The sequence below is a fragment of the Bombina bombina genome, chromosome 9, assembly GCF_027579735.1.
Source record: "Bombina bombina isolate aBomBom1 chromosome 9, aBomBom1.pri, whole genome shotgun sequence".
Lineage (NCBI taxonomy): Eukaryota > Metazoa > Chordata > Amphibia > Anura > Bombinatoridae > Bombina > Bombina bombina.
Window position 1 is genome coordinate 141826559 of NC_069507.1, and position 21081 is coordinate 141847639.

The following is a 21081-nucleotide window of genomic DNA, read 5'->3' on the forward strand; positions in this document are numbered from 1 at the left end:
TACATTCCTACCAGGAGGGGCAAAGTTTCCCAAACCTTAAAATGCCTATAAATACACCCCTCACCACACCCACAATTCAGTTTTACAAACTTTGCCTCCGATGGAGGTGGTGAAGTAAGTTTGTGCTAGATTCTACGTTGATATGCGCTCCGCAGCAAGTTGGAGCCCGGTTTTCCTCTCAGCGTGCAGTGAATGTCAGAGGGATGTGAGGAGAGTATTGCCTATTTGAATGCAGTGATCTCCTTCTAAGGGGTCTATTTCATAGGTTCTCTGTTATCGGTCGTAGAGATTCATCTCTTACCTCCCTTTTCAGATCGACGATATACTCTTATATATACCATTACCTCTGCTGATTCTCGTTTCAGTACTGGTTTGGCTATCTGCTATATGTAGATGAGTGTCCTGGGGTAAGTAAGTCTTATTTTCTGTGACACTCCTAGCTATGGTTGGGCACTTTGTTTATAAAGTTCTAAATATATGTATTCAAACATTTATTTGCCTTGACTCAGAATGTTCAACTTTCCTTATTTTTCAGACAGTCAGTTTCATATTTGGGATAATGCATTTTAATTTAACATTTTTTACCTTAAAATTTGACTTTTTCCCTGTGGGCTGTTAGGCTCGCGGGGGCTGAAAATGCTTCATTTTATTGCGTCATTCTTGGCGCGGACTTTTTTGGCGCAAAAATTCTATTTCCGTTTCCGGCGTCATACGTGTCGCCGGAAGTTGCGTCATTCTTTGACGTTATTTTGCGCCAAAGATGTCGGCGTTCCGGATGTGGCGTCATTTTTGGCGCCAAAAAGCATTTAGGCGCCAAATAATGTGGGCGTCTTATTTGGCGCGAAAAAATATGGGCGTCACTTTTGTCTCCACATTATTTAAGTCTCATTTTTTATTGCTTCTGGTTGCTAGAAGCTTGTTCTTTGGCATTTTTTCCCATTCCTGAAACTGTCATTTAAGGAATTTGATCAATTTTGCTTTATATGTTGTTTTTTTCTTTTACATATTGCAAGATGTTCCACGTTGCAACTGAGTCAGAAGTTACTTCAGGAAAGTCACTGCACAGTGCTGGAGCTACCAAGCTAAGTGTATCTGCTATAAACTTTTGGTATCTGTTTCTCCAGCTGTTATTTGTATTGCATGTCATGTCAAACTTATTAATGCAGATAAAATTTCCTTTAGTACTGTTACATTACCTGTTGCTGTTCCGTCAACATCTAATTTTCAGAGTGTTCCTGATAACATAAGAGATTTTATTTTTTAAATCCATTAAGAAGGCTATGTCTGTTATTTCTCCTTCTAGTATACATAAAAGTCTTTTAAAACTTCTCTTTTTTCAGATGAATTTTTAAATGAACATCATCATTCTGATACTGATAATGGTTCTTCTGGTTCAGAGGTTTCTGTCTCAGAGGTTGATGCTGATAAATCTTTGTATTTGTTCAAGATGGAATTTATTCGTTCTTTACTTAAAGAAGTGTTATTTGCATTAGAAATAGAGGATTCTGGTCCTCTTGATTCTAAATGTAAACGTTTAAATAAGGTTTTTAAATCTCCTGTAGTTATTCCAGAAGTGTTTTATCTCCCTGATGCTATTTCTGAAGTAATTTCCAGGGAATGGAATAATTTGGGTAATTTATTTACTCCTTCTAGACGTTTAAGCAAATTATATCCTGTGCCATCTGACAGATTAGAGTTTTTTGAGACAAAAATCCCTAAGGTTATGGGGCTATCTCTACTCCTGCTAATGTACTACTATTCCTACGGCAGATAGTACTTCATTTAAGGATCCTTTAGATAGGAAAATTGAATCCTTTCTAAGAAAAGCTTAATTATGTTCAGGTAATCTTCTTAGACCTGCTATATTTTTAGCGGATGTTGCTGCAGCTTCAACTTTTTGATTAGAAGCTTTAGAGCAACAAGTAACAGATCATAATTTTATAGCATTATTATTATTCTATAACATGCTAATAATTTTATTGGTGATACCATCTTTTTTAGAGTTGATGTCAGGTATATGTCTCTAGCTATTTTAGCTAGAGAAGCTTTATGGATTAAACTTGGAATGCTGACATGTCTTCTAAGTCATCTTTGCTTTCCCTTTCTTTCCAGGGTAAATAATCATTTTAGTTCCTTTCCTTACAAGGAACAAAAGCCTGATCCTTCATCCTCAGGAGCGGTATCAGTTTGGAAACTATTTCCAGTTTGGAATATATCCAAGCCTTATAGAAACCTATAGCCAGCTCCTAAGTACCTATGAAGGTGCGGCCCTTATTCCAGCTCAGCTGGTATGGGGCAGATTACGTTTTCTTCAAAGAAATTTGGATCAATTCCGTTCTTAATCTCTGGTTTCAGAAACATTGTTTCAGAAAGGTACAGAATTGGCTTCAAGTTAAGGCCTCCTGCTAAGAGATTCTTTTCTTTCCCGTGTCCCAGTTAACACAGCAAAGGCTCAGCATTTCTGTAATGTGTTTCAGATCTAGAGTTGGCTGGAGTATTTATGCCAGTTCCAGTTCTGGAACAGGGGCTGGGGTTTTATTTTATCTCTTCATTTGTACCAAAGAAGGTCAATTCCTTCAGACCAGTTCCGGATCTGTCATTATTGAATCGTTATGTTAGGATACCAACATTCAAGATGGTTACTGTAGGACTATCCTGCCTTTTGTTTAGCAAGGGCATTATATGTCTACAATAGATTTACAGGATGTGTATCTGCATATTCCGATTCATCCAGATCACTTTTAGTGTCTGAGATTCTCTTTTTAGACAAGCATTACCAGTTTTGTGGCTCTACCGTTTGGCCTAGCCTCAGTTCCAAGAATTTTTTTCAAAGGTTCTCGGTGCCCCTTTTTTCTGTAATCAGAGAATAGGGTTTTGGTATTTCCTTATTTGGACGATATCTTGGTACTTGCTCAGTCTTCTCATTTTCGTAGAATCTCATACGAATCGACTTGTGTTGTTTCTTCAATTTCATGGTTGGAGGATCAATTTACCATTCAGTTCATTGATTCCTCAGACAAGGGTAACCTTTTTAGGTTTCTAGATAAATTCAGTGTCTATGACTCTGTCCTTGTCAGACAAGAGAAGTTTAACATTGATATCAGCTTGTCAAAACCTTCAGTCACAATCATTCCCTTTGGTAGCCTTATGCATGGAAATGTTGGGTCTTAGGACTGCCGCATCAGATGCGATCTCCTTTGCTCGTTTTCACATGCGACCTCTTCAGCTCTGTATGCTGACCCAATGGTGCAGGGATTACTCAAAGATATCTCAATTAATATCTTTAAACCGATTTTACAACACTCTCTGACATGGTGGACAGATCACCATCGTTTAGTTCAGGGGGCTTCTTTGTTCTTCCGACCTGGACTATAATCTCAACAGATGCAAGTCTTACAGGTTGGGGAGCTGTGTGGGGGTATCTGACGGCACAAGGGGTTTGGGAATCTCAGGAGGTGAGATTTCCGATCAATATTTTGGAACTCCGTGCAATTTTCAGAGCTCTTCAGTCTTGGCCTCTTCTCAAGAGAGAGTTGTTCATTTGTTTTCAGATAGACAATGTCACAACTGTGGCATACATCAATCATCAAGGAGGGACTCACAGTCCTCTGGCTATGAAAGAAGTATCTCGAATTTTGGTTTGGGTGGAATCCAGCTCCTGTCTAATCTCTGCGGTTCATATCCCAGGTATGGACAATTGGAAAGCGGATTATCTCAGTCGCCAAACGTTGCATCCGGGCGAATGGTCTCTTCACCCAGAGGTATTTCTTCAGATTGTTCAAATGTGGGAACTTCCAGAAATAGATCTGATGGCTTCTCATCTAATCAAGAAACTTCCCAGGTATCTGTCCAGATCCCGGGATCCTCAGGCGGAGGCAGTGGATGCATTATCACTTCCTTGGAAGTATCATCCTGCCTATATCTTTCCGCCTCTAGTTCTTCTTCCAAGAGTAATCTCCAAGATTCTGAAGGAATGCTCGTTTGTTCTGCTGGTAGCTCCGGCATGGCCTCACAGGTTTTGGTATGCGGATCTTGTCCGGATGGCCTCTTGCCAACCGTGGACTCTTCCGTTAAGACCAGACCTTTTGTCTCAAGGTCCTTTTTTCCATCAGGATCTGAAATCCTTAAATTTAAAGGTATGGAGATTGAACGCTTGATTCTTGGTCAAAGAGGTTTCTCTGACTCTGTGATTAATACTATGTTACAGGCTCGTAAAACTGTATCCAGAGAGATATATTATAGAGTCTGGAAGACTTATATTTCTTGGTGTCTTTCTCATCATTTTTCTTGGCATTCTTTTAGAATACCGAGAATATTACAGTTTCTTCAGGATGGTTTAGATAAGGGTTTGTCCGCAAGTTCCTTGAAAGGTCAAATCTCTGCTCTTTCTGTTCTTTTTCACAGACAGATTGCTATTCTTCCTGATATTCATTGTTTTGTACAAGCTTTGGTTCGTATAAAGCCTGTCATTAAGTCAATTTCTCCTCCTTGGAGTTTGAATTTGGTTCTGGGGGCTCTTCAAGCTCCTCCATTTGAACCTATGCATTCATTGGATATTAAATTACTTTCTTGGAAAGTTTTGTTCCTTTTGGCCATCTCTTCTGCCAGAAGAGTTTCTGAATTATCTGCTCTTTCTTGTGAGTCTCCTTTTCTGATTTTTCATCAGGATAAGGCGGTGTTGCGAACTTCTTTTGAATTTTTACCTAAGTTGTGAATTCCAACAACATTAGTAGAGACATTGTGGTTCCTTCATTATGTCTTAATCCTAAGAATTCTAAGGAGAAATCGTTGCATTCTTTGGATGTTATTAGAGCTTTGAAATATTATGTTGAAGCTACTAAGTCTTTCCGAAAGACTTCAAGTTTATTTGTTATCTTTTCCGGTTTTAGAAAGGCCAGAAAACTTCTGCCATTTCTTTGGCATCTTGGTTGAAATCTTTAATTCATCTTGCCTATGTTGAGTCGGGTAAGACTCCGCCTCATAGGATTACAGCTCATTCTACTAGGTCAGTTTCTACTTCCTGGGCGTTTAGGAATGAAGCTTCGGTTGATCAGATTTGTAAAGCGGCAACTTGGTCCTCTTTGCATACTTTTACCAAATTCTACCATTTTGTTGTATTTTCTTCTTCTGAAGCAGTTTTTGGTAGAAAAGTACTTCAGGCAGCGTTTTCAGTTTGAATCTTCTGCTTATGTTTTTTCATTAAACTTTATTTTGGGTGTGGATTATTTTCAGCAGGAATTGGCTGTCTTTATTTTATCCCTCCCTCTCTAGTGACTCTTGTGTGGAAAGATCCACATCTTGGGTAGTCATTATCCCATACGTCACTAGCTCATGGACTCTTGCTAATTACATGAAAGAAAACATAATTTATGTAAGAACTTACCTGATAAATTCATTTCTTTCATATTAGCAAGAGTCCATGAGGCCCGCCCTTTTTTTGTGGTGGTTATGATTTTTTTGTATAAAGCACAATTATTCCAATTCCTTATTTTATATGCTTTCGCACTTTTTTCTTATCACCCCACTTCTTGGCTATTCGTTAAACTGAATTGTGGGTGTGGTGAGGGGTGTATTTATAGGCATTTTAAGGTTTGGGAAACTTTGCCCCTCCTGGTAGGAATGTATATCCCATACGTCACTAGCTCATGGACTCTTGCTAATATGAAAGAAATGAATTTATCAGGTAAGTTCTTACATAAATTATGTTTTTGGACTATAGGAACTGGTGGATTTTTGTCTCCACTGCGTCTCTCATGACTGTGCTGCTTTTCTCCAACATTGCATACCAAGTCCTGCGCAGCCACGCAGGAGCTATCAGAATCACCGAGGCCTTCTCCTGTTTGATCCTGGCTACCACATACTCTTAACCATCTCCGTGGAGATGCTACTTGTTCAGAGCGGCAAAGAGAATGACTGGGGGGGCGGAGCCTGAGGAGGGGCAATATGGACAGCTTTTGCTGTGCTCTTTGCCATTTCCTGTTGGGGAAGAGAATATTCCCACAAGTAATGGATGACGCCGTGGACCGGACACACCGTTGGAGAAAGTAATTTATCAGGTAAGCATAAATTCTGTTTTTCTGTATATGGTCTTTAAAGTTGTGACTAAGACCTTTCTGCCTTCACAGGACCTCAGGAGGAAGAGTGGACCACTTGACACTGTGAAATTGTCATGCTGTTCCTCAGCATGGCGGTAAGTGCAGTTTTTTTATTCTGGGGCGCTCCATTATCTTAGAACTGTACTTGCACTGTTATGTTGGTAGACGTTGGGGCTTCCCTTTAACAGGGGGTGTAATTCTCAGACATTCTGACATACTAGTAGTCTAGAAGCGCTGGGACATATGTAGAACGTCGACATTGCTTTATTTAACCAGACTTTACAGCGCAGTTCCGGTTAACATCTCCTCACGGCCCCTACGTTTGCTTGTGGTGATATTTTAGCTGCGCTGTGTTTGAGAAGTTAAGTGGGGTCATGTGGAGGCAGGCAGGAGCCGCTGCGGTGAGGTGACTGTGTAATTTTTCAAAGGTGTTTTTTTTTTTCAGGCACTTGTGCAGGGAGTGTGCTATATGCTTTTTGCCATTTATTTAAAGGTTTAATTCAGACAGCCTTCCTTAAATATACAGTACTCCACAATTTTTTATTACTAGACTGTTTATTTGCAAGACATCTTATCAGTGATTGTGACCAAGATTGCATTTGTTTAGGTTATCATGGATGACCTTGAACAAAGTACATGCCCTATGTGTTTGTATGCCATTGTGGAAACCCCCCCAGTTACACTTTGTCCCCCATGTATTTAGAGGGCTTTACAGTGTAAAGAGCAAATTTTCTTTAATAAGGATATGTCTAATGAATGTCCTCAGACTGAGGTTGAGGGTATGCCGCTTCTTTCTCCCCAAGCATCACAGCCTTTTACGCCCGCATAAGCGACGCCATGTTCTTCAACGGCGTCTGCGTCATTTACTCTGCAGGATATGGCTGCAGTCATGTCATCCACTCTAACAGAAGTTTTATCTAAGTTGCCAGTGCTACAAGGCAAACACAGCAGGACAGAGGCCCACATGGTCCCTGCAACTTCTGATGCTTTAATAGCTATCTCCGATATACCTTCCCAGGGCTCTGAATTGGGGGGTAGGGAGGCCCTGTCTGAGGGGGTACTGTCTGATTCAGGTAGTGCATTACCCCAGACAGATTCGGATGTCATGTCCTTCAGATTTAAACTTGAACACCTTTTGCCTTTTGCTACGAGAGGTTTTTGTGACTCTGGACGACTGTGACTCTATTGTGGTTGAGAAATTGAGTAAGATGGACAAATACTTAGAGGTCCCTTCTTATTCCGATGTGTTTCCGGTTCCTAAGAGAATTTCGGAAATTATTTCAAGGGAATGGGAGAGACCGGGTATTCCGTTCTCTCCTTCCCCTAATTTTAGGAAAATGTACCCTATAGCTGACACCATTCGGGATTCTTGGCAGGCGGTCCCTAAGGTGGAGGGAGCTATTTCTACCCTGGCTGAAAGCACAACTGTCCTCAATAGGGATAGTCGTACGCTTAAAGACCCTATGGATAAAAAGTTGGAGGGTCTTCTAAAGAAACTATATATTCATCAAGGGTTTCTATTACAACCAACGGCCTGCATTGTAACAGTCACAACTGCAGCTGCCTTTTGGTTTGACACTCCCTTAAGACTGAGACTCCTTTAGAAGAAATAATAGAATTAAGGCCCTTAAGCTGGCTAATTCATTTATTACGGATGCCGCCTTTCAGATTGCCAAATTGGCGGCTAAGAATTCATGTTTTTCCATTATAGCGCGCAGAGCCTTATGGTTAAAATCTTGGTCTGAGGATGTGTCCTCTAAATCAAAGCTGTTGGCGATTCCATTCAAGGGTAAGACCCTTTTTGGGCCTGACTTGAAGGAGATCATTTCTGACATTACAGGAGGTAAGGGTCACCTCCTTCCTCAGGACAAAACAGCTAAACAAAGGGGACAACAGAATAATTTTCGTTCCTTTTGAAACTTCAAGGGAATCCCCTCTTCCTCTTCTGTTAAACAGGAAAGGAATTTATTCTCAAGCCAAACCCACCTGGAAACCTAACCAGGGTTGGAACAAGGGTAAACAACGCAAGAAACCTGCCGCTGCTACCAAGACAGCATGAAGGGGCGGCCCCCGATCCGGGACCGGATCTAATAGGGGGCAGACTTTGTCTCTTTGTCCAGGCTTGGATGAGAGACGTTCAGGATCCCTGGACACTAGAAATCGTGTCTCAAGGGTATCAGTTGGAGTTCAAAAATTCCTTCCCAAGGGGAAGGTTTCTTCTTTCACGATTGTCTGTAGACCAGATAAAGAGAGGCGTTCTTACGTTGTGTAGAAGACTTCTCCACCATGGGAGTAATTTGTCCCGTTCCAATACAGGAACAGGGGCAGGGGTTTTACTCAAATCTTTTTGTGGTTCCCAAAAAAGAAGGAACGTTCCGACCCATTTTAGATCTCAAGAGTCTGAACAAGTTTCTCAGAGTACCATCCTTCAAGATGGAGACTATTCGGACAATTCTTCCATTGATCCAGGAGGGTCAATATGACTACCGTGGACTTAAAGGATGCATATCTTCATATTCCTATCCACAAAGATCACCAGTTCCTAAGGTTTGCCTTCCTGGACAAACATTTTCTGTTCGTGGCTCTTCCTTTCGGGCTGGCCACGGCACCCAGGATCTTCACGAAGGTTCTAGGGCCTTTGCTAGCGGTTCTCAGACCACGGGGCATTGCAGTGGCGCCTTATATGGACGATATTCTGATCCAGGCGTCTTATCAGCTGACAGTCTCATACCGATATGGTTCTGTCCTTTCTAAGGACTCACGGGTGGAAGGTGAATCTAGACAAGGGTCCCTTTCCTGGGAACTCTAATAGATTCCATATACATGAAAATCTTCCTGACGGATGTCATAAAGTTAAAGATTCTGAATACATGCCGAGCCCTTTAGTCTATTCCTCAGCCATCAGTGGCTCAGTGCATGGAGGTAATTGGACTGATGGTGGCGGCAATGGACATCATTCCGTTTGCTTGTTTTCATTGCAGACCTCTACAACTGAGCATGCTCAGGCAGTGGAATGGAGATTATGCAAATTTGTCTCCTCGGATAGATCTGTATCAAGAGATAAGAGACTCTCTCTTCTTTGGTGGTTGTCACAGGATCATCTGTCACAAGGGACGTGCTTCCGCAGACCCTCCTGGGTGATAGTGACAACGGACGCCAGTCTTCTAGGATGGGGTGCAGTCTTGAATTCCCTGAAGGCTCAAGGTGTGTGGACTCGGTCGGAGTCTCTACTTCCAATCAATATTCTGGAGTTGAGGGCAATATTCAATGCTCTTCAGGCTTGGCCTCAGTTGGCTTCGGCAAAGTTCATCCATTTTCAGTCAGACAACATCACGACTGTGGCTTACATCAATCATCTGGGAGGCACAAGGAGTTCCTTGGCGATGACAGAAGAATCCAAGATAATTCGGTGGGCGGAAGCTCACTCTTGTTATCTGTCAGCAATCTACATCCCAGGAGTAGACAACTGGGAAGCAGATTTTTTGAGCAGACAGACGTTTCATCCGGGGGAGTGGGAACTCTTCCCGGAGGTATTTGCCGCCCTGATTCTCAGATGGGGCGCACCGGAGCTGGATCTTATGGCATCTCGTCAGAATGCCTAGCTCCCGAGATACGGATCCAGGTCCAGGGATCCTCAGGCCGAACTGATAGATGTCTTGGAAGTACCTTGGTCGTTCAACCTAGCTTATGTGTTTCCACCGTTTGCTCTCCTTCCCCGGGTGATTGCTCGGATCAAACAGGAGAGGGCTTCGGTGATTCTCATCGCTCCTGCGTGGCCTCGCAGGACTTGGTATGCCGATCTGGTGGACATGTCCTGTCTGCCACCGTGGAAGCTTCTATTGAGGCAGGACCTTCTCATTCAGGGACCCTTCCATCATCCGAATCTAATTTCTCTGCAGCTGACTGCTTAGAGATTGATTGCTTGATTTTATCTAAGTGAGGGTTCTCTGATCCGGTCATTGATACCTTGATTCAGGCACGTAGGCCTGTTACTAGAAAAATTTACCATAAGATATGGCGTAAATATCTTTATTGGTGTGAATCCAAGGGCTACTCATGGAGTAAGTTAGGTTAGGATTTCCAGGATTTTAGCTTTTTTCCATGAAGGATTGGAGAAAGGGTTGTCAACTAGTTCCTTAAAGGGACAGCTTTCTGCTTTGTCTATTTTGTTACACAAGCGTCTGGCAGATGTTCCAGATGTTCAATCTTTTTGTCAGGCTCTGACTAGAATCAGGCCTGTATTTAGACCAATTTCTCCTCCTTGGAGTTTGAATTTAGTTCTTCAATGGGTTCCGTTTGAACCTATGCATTCCATAGACATTAAATTTGTTATCTTGGAAAGTCTTGTCTTTGGTTGCTATTTCTTCTGCTCGCAGAGTTTCGGAGCTTTCAGCGTTACAATGTGATTCTCCTTATCTTATTTTCCATTCTTAAAAGGTGGTGTTACGTACTAAACCTGATTTTCTTCCTAAGGTTGTTTCTAACAAGAATATTGATCAGGAAATTGTTGTTCCTTCCTTGTGTCCTAACCCTTCTTCTAAGAAGGAACGTATGTTACATAATTTGGACATAGTCCGTGCCTTGAAGTTCTACTTGCAGGCGACTAAGGATTTTCGTCAAACATCTTCATTATTTGTTGTTTTTGCTGGGAAACGTAGGTGGTCAGAAAGCTACGGCTACCTCTTTCTTTTTGGCTGAAGAGTATCATCCGTGTTGCATATGAGACTGCTGGACAGCAGCCTCCAGAACGAATTACGGCTCATTCTTCTAGAGCTGTGGCTTCCTCATGGGCATTTAAAAATGATGCTTCGGTTGAACAGATTTGCAAGGCTGCAACTTGGTCGTCTCTTCACACTTTTTTTCCAAATTTTCCAAATTTTGATACTTTTGCCTCGTCTGAGGCTGTTTTTGGGAGAAAGGTTCTTCAAGCAGTGGTACCTTCCATTTAGGTTCCTGTCTTGTCCCTCCCTTTCATCCGTGTCCTATAGCTTTGGTATTGTATCCCATAAGTAAGGATGAAATCCGTGGACTCGTCATATCTTGTAAAAGAAAACAAAATGTATGCTTACCTGATAAATTTATTTCTTTTAAGATATGACAAGTCCACGGCCCACCCTGTAGTTTTTTTCTAAAGACAGGATTTATTTTTGTTAAACTTGTCACCTCTGCTCCTTGGCTTTTCCTTACTCTTAACTTCGGTTGAATGACTGGGTTGGGGGGGAAGGGAGTAGCTATTTATGCAGCTCTGCTGTGGAGCTCTTTGCCTCCTCCTGCTGACCAGGAGGCGATATCCCATAAGTAAGGATGAAATCTGTGGACTAGTCATATCGTAAAATAAATAAATTTATCAGGTAAGCATAAATTCTATTTTTTTTTATATATATTTAAATTGCTTTAATTTTAAAAAATGATTTTAAATGTTGTCCAACATGACTTTTCCTGATCCTTTCCCTCTGCCCCTTCTATTTTTTGTTCTGCGTTGCAATGATGTATAGAGGTCCCACCTGCTCTATGCGTATTACTTTACACTTCCTCCCGAGTGGCAGTAAAACTTTGCATGTGCATACCTTCAGAATAAATCTTACTATGATAACAAATGAATATGAAGAGTCCCAGCTAAACAATAGCTGGCATGTATCCAGGTAAACAGTTTATCGGAACATAAGTTACACTTTACTATGTACTGCACAACTTGTGCACATGCCCGGTGTTTAACACTAATATTGTTTGCCCTCTAAAGCGCATGTGCGTTATCCCTGCTGACCGACTGCATCATTTTCATTGTTTTCAGTTTTTAGATGCCGAAAAAAAGAAAAGAAAATGGTAGCAAACTGGGCAGACAGTTGATTGCGAGTGACATAAGCAGATGGCCTTAATTATGATATACTTAGATACTTCAGATTTTTTTTTTTTTTTTTTTTTAAATTTCTATGTGGGACTCTCTGACTCTGTCTAAACTCTGACTTTACAATCACTTTAATGCATCACTTCCATTAACTTTTAGCCTTTTAGTGCTCAGTTTATTGTTATTGCCAACCTGAAGGATTCATTTACTTTTTATTTATTTCTGTTAGTTACTAAGCACCATTCAAGAGACCACAAAAGACGTGTCTGGTCTGCATGAAAAGTTAGATCGCAAGAGGTCTCTTGAGCAGTACAATGCAGAAGTACAAGAATCCTTTGCAGGCCAAATGGATAAAATGTTCAACAACATTAACAAGTCTGTGAATGAATATGAAGAAAAGCAGCAGGGAATGCTTGACTTATACAGAACGTCTTTCAGTAAGAGCATTTTGTTCTATTTATTTCTTTTTGCTGAAACCAAGTTCATGAAATACATTGGCTTTAGGTGTCAGGGGTGCATAGCATTTGTTAGGAATATATTGGAACTTGCTTCGACAGCCATTTGCATGTTTCTTATTAACCATCTTATTACTGGAGATTAATTGCTGCCATCCATATAAAAAATAAATCTTCATTACTGTAGGAATTATTGTTACTACACTGAGAGTGAGGCAAAACTAAAGATAATAATACAAAAAATAAAAATATGTGTGAATCATTTTCATTATTATTTTAGGTGATCTTCTGTCTGCCAGTTCTTCTTCATTAAAAGCCACTGCTACCACTGTTGAAACATCCTTTGCGTCTGTTAAGGAGACTGTTGGCAGAGAAGTTACTCGAACTGTTGGTGAAATATTAAAGCAAGAATCTTTGTCTACCCAGGTTAAAGTTGATCTGCAAAAGTTGATGGTGGGTACTTTGCCATTTAACATCTATGACCATATACTTATTTGTAGACTGTAAGTAAACCATAATCTGTATCTTGGTTAATTATGAAGTAAAGGTGTCAGTCGGAACGGTAGATATGGATATTACGTTTTTAATTAGACATTCCCAAGCATAATAGGTCACATTTATAATTATATATATATATATATATATATATATATATATATATATATATATATATATATATATATATATATTGCTCAACTAGGCGGTTAATGTCCTTGACACACATTTAATATAAATATATATATATTTATATATATATATATATATATTTTTTTTTTTATTAATGTGTGTCAAGGACATTAACCGCCTAGTTGAGCAATCGGTGAAAGGGTTTTCTAGTAATATAATTATTTTTTTTATATGTAGGGTGTTTGCACCAGTTTATAATATGTGGCATGAAGGTAGCCAGCTTATAGTTAAATATGGTTAGGCACCCCAACGCCAACTCTTTCCTTAGTACTATGTAGTATGTGTCTAGCCACTTTGTGATTTGCCCTGCCAAAAGTTGTTAATAGTAATTTTTAATATTTTAAGAAATGTCAAAGCTAAAGGAATGGGAAGGTCTGAAACATATCTAGAATTTGTAGAAGGGCCATCATGTTAAATGACTGTATCCTTTCCGAACTATGAGAGGTTTCTGGTGCTACATTTGCAAGTCATGTTGAATTGTTTGAATGCAAGTGTTTGAAGTTTGTTGACATTTTTAAATGGGAAACAGTTTCGTAATTTCTGAAAATCCTGCGCAAGAATTTTAAAATCTGATTTAGTGTAGCTAATTTTATAATTGGGGTGTACGTAAACATCTATAACCTGAGTAACAACCTCATCTAGGGAGCGGAGAGAAGGCTGTTAAAAGTATGTCAAACGCTTGTCCAAACATGAGAGAAACCTTTTAAAATGTTAATTTAACTTTAACTTGGCTCTCGGCCATCTTAAACATTGGAATGTATCAGCTGCGTACCAATGAACAAGGGAATGTCTTAAAGTACCACTAAACACCATAGAATAGCATAATCAATACATGCATGATTAAAATTCAAACTAAGTGTTTTTGCTTTTTGTTTAATTGGTAGATTTCTTTCTTACAGTTTTTAGTTCTATTTTCATCCCACTGCATTATGTGGCAGCCATCCGCTAATCACAGTGCAGATACATATACTGTGAATTTTTGCACATGCTCAGTAGGAGCTGGTGCCTCTTGAAATAAAGATTGTGTACATTTAGATAATGGAAGTGAATTGGAACATTGTTTAAAGTCAAAATTAAACTTTCATGTTTCAGATAGAGCATGACATTTTTAAACCACTTTCTTATTTACAATTACCTAATTTGCTTTGTTCTCTTGATACCCTTTGTTGAAATGCAATGGTGGCTGCACATATAGGCCTCTTGTCGTTGCCTCACTTATACGTTCAGCTTGCTTCCAGTAGTGCATTGATGCTCCTTTATCAAAGGATACCAAGAATGAAGCAATTTTGATTATTGAAGTACATTGAACAGTTCTTCAAAAAAAAAAATTCTGTTTCATGCCTCTTTAAGGGAAATAACTGACTCCCTGTTTGCTTGTTGACTACTTGTGTAACGTGTCATTTTTCCCAACAGGCGGAGCACAGGTCTGCTTTGAACAAAGCTTTGAAAGATGATCTAATGCCCATTGTGACATCTGTTTTGGACTTAAATTCTCGCTTAAGCTGCTCTTTGCAGAATTTTTCACTTGTTGCTGACAAGGTTATCACACTTTTATACTTTTATTTACTACTTACTATAGCATCCTATTCCTTATGCAATTAATACAAATATTTATTTTATTTATTTTTTAAATTGTATTCAGTCCATTTCACCCATCGTTTCAACCTTCAAATGCTCCTTCCTCCGCTAAGTGGGTATCAGTTTTAAGTTGTTTTATTCACCTAGACAGCAGGGGTCAGCAACCTTGGCTCTCAATGTTTTAGAACTACATTTCTTTTACAAGATATGACAAGTCCACGGATTTCATCCTTACTTATGGGATATCGCCTCCTGGTCAGCAGGAGGAGGCAAAGAGCACCACAGCAGAGCTGTATATATAACTCCTCCCTTCCCTCCCACCCCAGTCATTCTCTCTGCCTGTGTTAGTGATAGGAAGAGGTAAAGGGAGGTGTTAGTTTAGAATCTTCAATCAAGAGTTTATTATTTTTTAAAGTAGTGCCGCTGAGTGCTACTTTGTGCTGGGCTGTAGCCTAGACCAGTTCAGTCTCTTCTATACAAAAAGAGAAGCATTAAGTGGCTTGAAGCAATAGGAACTGGTGGGACAAAATTCTCACTGCGCCTCCTATACATATTTGCTGCCCCAATCTAGATAGCCTAAAAACTCTTAACTCAGGCTGACCTTTGTCCACAGGGCTATGAGAGGGAGAGGACCTCTGCATACCTGCTGGACTGCCATGCTGTCGCACAGCTTCCCAGGTAAGTGCTAACTTTTTATTCTGGCTGGATCTCAGAGAAATGGAGCACTTATTTATGTGGTCAGGATCCTACATGTGAACGGTGGGACTGCAAATTCTTAGCGGGGGCTAGCAATTCCGGTAGTTAACGTTCCTGGACAGTCATATATGCAGGAGCTGAGTAATGGAGTCCGCATGAGAACAGGACTCTTACTGTAATGGGACACGTCACCTCTCCTAGTAGGAGAGGTTTATGACAGTATTTCTGCTGACACGGTAGTTAATGTCAGTTTGACGTTTCTATACGTCCAGGAGCTGGCTCCATTAAGGTTAATGTTATGTGAGGCTATAACGTTTATTGGCATGGTGTATGGGTCACATCGGTTTGTTTTTGTTCCAGCCATGCATATTGGGCTTTCCTATATGGTACAGCTTGAGCCCCCGATCTGTATTTTACACATTTTCACCAGCTCCCGGTAGCCTATCTAGAATGGCGGCTGGGAGATTGTTTGCTATTCACGCCCATGATGGGCGGAGTTGTTAGTTTATGCCGCTTTCGGGCGCTTCCTCTGTTCCCAGGGCATATTCAGACATATGCCGGGAGTTGAAGAGTCTTCCCGCCCACGATAGGCGGCGTTGCGAAGTGCGCCACTTTCAAGGACGCTTTCTCTGTCTTCTAGACTAGTAACAGGAGTTAGTGTCTTAACGCCCACGAGGGGCAGAGCTCTGTGACGCCTGTTTGTATACCGGGGACAGAACCTCTCACACAGTCCAGTGTGGCTATCCTTTGCAGAAGGGTTTAACACGCTGTGAGAGTGCGGTTGAACTGCTTTTATATGTCTCGTTATTTCTCAGTTGTGTATGGAGAGAGATGCTTTCACAGATAGAAATAAGGGGTTAATATTAGGATATTTGCCTTTGGTTACTTCAACATGATTTCTGAGAGTACACAGGAGATTTCTTGTTAATCAATACAACCCATGCATGTTGAAGAAAAGTTACTGTTTATTATTTAAAGAGACTACCGTTTTTTTATGTTATCTTTATTGCATAAATTCAGCTGTTTGTTATTTCCTCCTTTGTGTCTATAGGATGGAACAACTACACAAAAAGGGACAGATTCTTTCAAGATTTAAAGAGACAGTACAGTTTTTTATGTTATTTTTATTACTTAAATTCAGCTGTTTATTTGTTCTTTCCTCCTGTGTGTCTATAGGATGGAACAACTGCACAAAAAGGGACAGTTTTTCTTTCAAGATTTAAAGAGACAGTACAGTTTTTTTATGTTATTTTTATTACATAAATTCAGCTGTTTATTTGTTCTTTCCTCCTGTGTGTCTATAGGATGGAACAACTGCACAAAAAGACAGTTTCTTTCGAGAATTAAAGAGACACTAATGTCTTATGTGAAAGTTTTTTATCAAGGAATTTCTGTTTCTTTGTTCATTCATCCCTTGGAATTTGGGATGCAACAAAAGTGTACATAATGAAACTGTTTTCATTTTTTGTTTGTACCTACTCGCTCTAAGGAAATGGCTATTAGAAACAGGTTGATCATGGTCAAGTTATGCCATTCTTTTCTCGAATAAGTGTTCCTTGGAAATCTATGACCCACATCAGTGCCCTGCGCTTCCTTTACACTCCGTGCAGAGTTATGGTATTTCCACGAGGTGAGAATCATTCCTAGAGGAAGTTTGTCAGTAATTTCTATTTCCAATGCTTCCTCCATATTATGAAGGAGGGAGATGCTTTGGGTTTTTCCGAATTCTTGGAGATGTCCCTGATAGCTGACGCTGTTAGGGACTCCGGACGGCTCCTAAGGTGGACCATTTTGGCTAAGCAATCTACTATTCCTGTTGAGGATAGTTGGGCCTTCTAAGACCCTATGAACAAGCGGTTGGAGGGTCTGCTTTTTAAGGTTTGCCATCGCATCTGGCTGCGTGAACACCTGTGCGGCAGTACATTGATATAAAGGGCATCCAGATGCATTTTCTCAATGAGAGGTATTCTTACATTGTGAATGAGCTCTCTTTTCTTTGGGATTCCTGTGTTCCGTTCCTTCACAGGAACAGGGACTGTATCAGGTCTGTTTGTAGTTCTTAGGAAAAAGGGAACTTTCAGACCTATTGTCAGGATTCCATTTCATGTTTTACTTCTCTCACTTCTCATCACATGGTTCTCTCACTTTCATGTTACTTAAGGCTCCACCTGTCAGCAAACAGGTGCTTAGTTATTTTCATTAGCAGGAGTAACAGCTTACACACAGTCTCTGAGCTGCATTGTTTTTCTCAAACCAACTGCTTTCACAAAGGACTGTTTGCTTGGATTACTCTGGACTATTTTCTACAAGGATTACATCCCCTGAAATATCCTGTTTGCATCCTTGGACTTACAGCTAAGTTACCTCTTAATTTTATTCCTTGCATACTATTTGAGAACTTAACTGCTGAATTCAGTGACGTGCAGTGACGTCAGAGGCTGGTGAGGCAGTGGCTAGGATACGCCTTCATTCTTTAGATATCCTTTGTTGAAGAAATAGCAATGCACATGGGTGAGCCAATCACATGTGGTATCTATGTGCAGCCACCAATCAGCAGCTACTGAGCATATTTAGATATGATTTTCAACAAAGGATATCAAAAGAATGAAAAAAAAATAGATATTAGATGTAAATTGGAAAGTTATTTAAATTTGCATATGGGATTGATATGGGTTTCTTGTCCCTTTTTAAATGGTTTCTTGGAAAACTGGTCAACTTAGTAAACATCTGATTTTAGTCTAAAAGGATTGTAACAGAAACTCTTGCCAGATAACACAAGGCTTGCTCTGATTATGAGATCTAGAAATCCATGCCCATTAAAATATGTTTAAAACATACTTTTTACTTTAATGCTGCAAATTATGCTTATAGATTCTTTCATTATGCAGTAAATATAAAAATGTCTTGATCCAGTGGCGGTTGGTGAAATCTAAAGATGGTGGGGCGCTTGGCCACACCATCAGGTGGCACTATCAATTCATTAATTAAATAAAAGGTAGACCGAAACAGAGAAGCATTCGGGGGGAGAGGGAGAGACAGACGGGGGAGAGAGACACAATCACACACAGAGGGGTTAGAGAGAGAAAGAGAGACACAATCACACACAGAGGGGTTAGAGAGAGAAAGAGAGACACAATCACACACAGAGGGGTTAGAGAGAGAAAGAGAGAGAGACACAATCACACACAGAGAGGTTAGAGAGAGAGAGAAAGAGAGAGAGACACAATCACACACAGAGGGTTAGAGAGAGAGAGACACACACAATCACACACAGAGGGTTAGAGAGAGAGAAATAAAGAGAGAGAGAGAAAATCACACACAGAGGGTTAGAGAGAGAGAAAGAGAGAGAGACACAATGATTCAATCACATACAGAGGGTTAGAGAGAGACACAATCACACACAGAGGGTTAGAGAGAGAGAGAAAGAGAGACACAATCACACACAGAGGGTTAGAGAGAGAAAGAGAGAGACACAATCGCACACAGAGGGTTAGAGAGAGCGCGAGAGACACAATCACACACAGAGGGTTAGAGAGAGCGAGAGACACAATCACACACAGAGGGTTAGAGAGAGAGAGAGAAAGAGAGAGACACAATCACACACACAGGGTTAGAGAGAGACACAATCACACACACAGGGTTAGAGAGAGAGACACAATCACACACACAGGGTTAGAGAGAGACACAATCACACACACAGGGTTAGAGAGAGAGACACAATCACACACAGAGGGTTAGAGAGAGACACAATCACACACAGAGGGTTAGAGAGAGACACAATCACACACAGAGGGTTAGAGAGAGCGCGAGAGACACAATCACACACAGAGGGTTAGAGAGAGAGCGAGAAAGAGAGAGACACAATCACACACACAGGGTTAGAGAGAGACACAATCACACACAGAGGGTTAGAGAGAGAGAGACACAATCACACACAGAGGGTTAGAGAGAGAAAGAAAGAGAGAGAGAGAGAGACACAATCACATACAGAGGGTTAGAGAGACACAATCACACACAGAGGGTTAGAGAGAGCGCGAGAGACACAATCACACACAGAGGGTTAGAGAGAGAGCGAGAGACACAATCACACACAGAGGGTTAGAGAGAGAGAAAGAGAGAGACACAATCACACAGAGGGTTAGAGAGAGACACAATCACACACAGAGGGTTAGAGAGAGAGAGAGACACAATCACACACAGAGGTTTAGAGAGAAAGAAAGAGAGAGACACAATCACACACAGAGGTTTAGAGAGAGAGAAAGAAAGAGAGACACACAATCACACACAGAGGGTTAGAGAGAGAGCGAGAGACACAATCACACACAGAGGGTTAGAGAGAGAGAAAGAGAGACACAATCACACAGAGGGTTAGAGAGAGACACAATCACACACAGAGGGTTAGAGAGAAAGAGAGAGAGAGACACAATCACACACAGAGGTTTAGAGAGAGAGAAAGAAAGAGACACACAATCACACACAGAGGGTTAGAGAGAGAGAGAGAGAGAGACACAATCACACAGAGGGTTAGAGAGAGAGCGAGAGACACAATCACACACAGAGGGTTAGAGAGAGAGAAAGAGAGAGACACAATCACACAGAGGGTTAGAGAGAGACACAATCACACACAGAGGGTTAGAGAGAAAGAGAGAGAGAGACACAATCACACACAGAGGTTTAGAGAGAGAGAAAGAAAGAGACACACAATCACACACAGAGGGTTAGAGAGAGAGAGAGAGAGACACAATCACACAGAGGGTTAGAGAGAGACACAATCACACACAGAGGGTTAGAGATAGAGAGAGAGAGACACAATCACACACAGAGGGTTAGAGAGAGACACAATCACACACAGAGGGTTAGAGAGAGAGAAAGAGAGAGAGAGACACAATCACACACAGAGGGTTAGAGAGAGAAAGAAAGAGAGAGAGAGAGACACACAATCACACACAGAGGGTTAGAGATAGAGAGAGAGAGACACAATCACACACAGAGGGTTAGAGATAGATAGAGAGAGAGAGACACACAATCACACACAGAGGGTTAGAGATAGAGAGAGACAATCACACACAGAGGGTTAGAGAGAAAGAGAGAGAGAGACACAATCACACACAGAGGGTTAGAGAGAGACACAATCACACACAGAGGGTTAGAGACACAATCACACACAGAGGGTTAGAGAGAGACACAAACACACACAGAGGGTTAGAGAGAGAGACAATCACACACAGAGGGTTAGAGAGAGACACAATCACACACAGAGGGTTAGAGAGACACATAAGGGATGAGAGAGTCTGAGGGGGAGGAAGAGAGACAGAGAGAGAAAGAGACCATGGGGGAGAACAACACATAAGGAGAGAGATGGATAGAGAGAGAGACACACACACACATACAAGGGGGAGGGGAGAGGGACCACTGCATTTTTAAGTAATAAAACAGCAAAGCTACAGAGACTAAGTGAGACTATATAACTAAATGAGACCATACATTAGTGTGCAGTACAGAGGCAAGCTGCTAAGTTAGTGGGTGTAAAGTTTGAGTAAACAAAATACAAAAACGATCCTTTGCTGTAAAAGAGTAAAAAAAACACTAAACCACATTCATTGAATTATCATTTTCACTAACAGAATCCTTTGCAGTAAAATCTTACTTTAATAAGATGGGGCTGAAACAGTGCTCTCTGTGCCTCTCTCTCTTCCTGCTCTGTAAGGATTCAGGAAGTGACAGT

The 21081-nt window shown here is 40.8% G+C and overlaps 1 protein-coding gene across 1 annotated transcript in view; it reads left to right on the forward strand.

The window, feature by feature from the left end:
- The window catches only part of KIF11 (kinesin family member 11), a 193272-nt gene that overhangs the window by 77546 nt on the left and 94645 nt on the right, over nt 1-21081 (forward strand). Inside the window, exons 14-16 of the mRNA XM_053692415.1 lie at nt 12170-12377; nt 12676-12848; nt 14496-14621. Of these exons, the coding sequence (XP_053548390.1) occupies nt 12170-12377; nt 12676-12848; nt 14496-14621 (507 nt within the window). The remainder of the gene's footprint in view (nt 1-12169; nt 12378-12675; nt 12849-14495; nt 14622-21081) is intronic.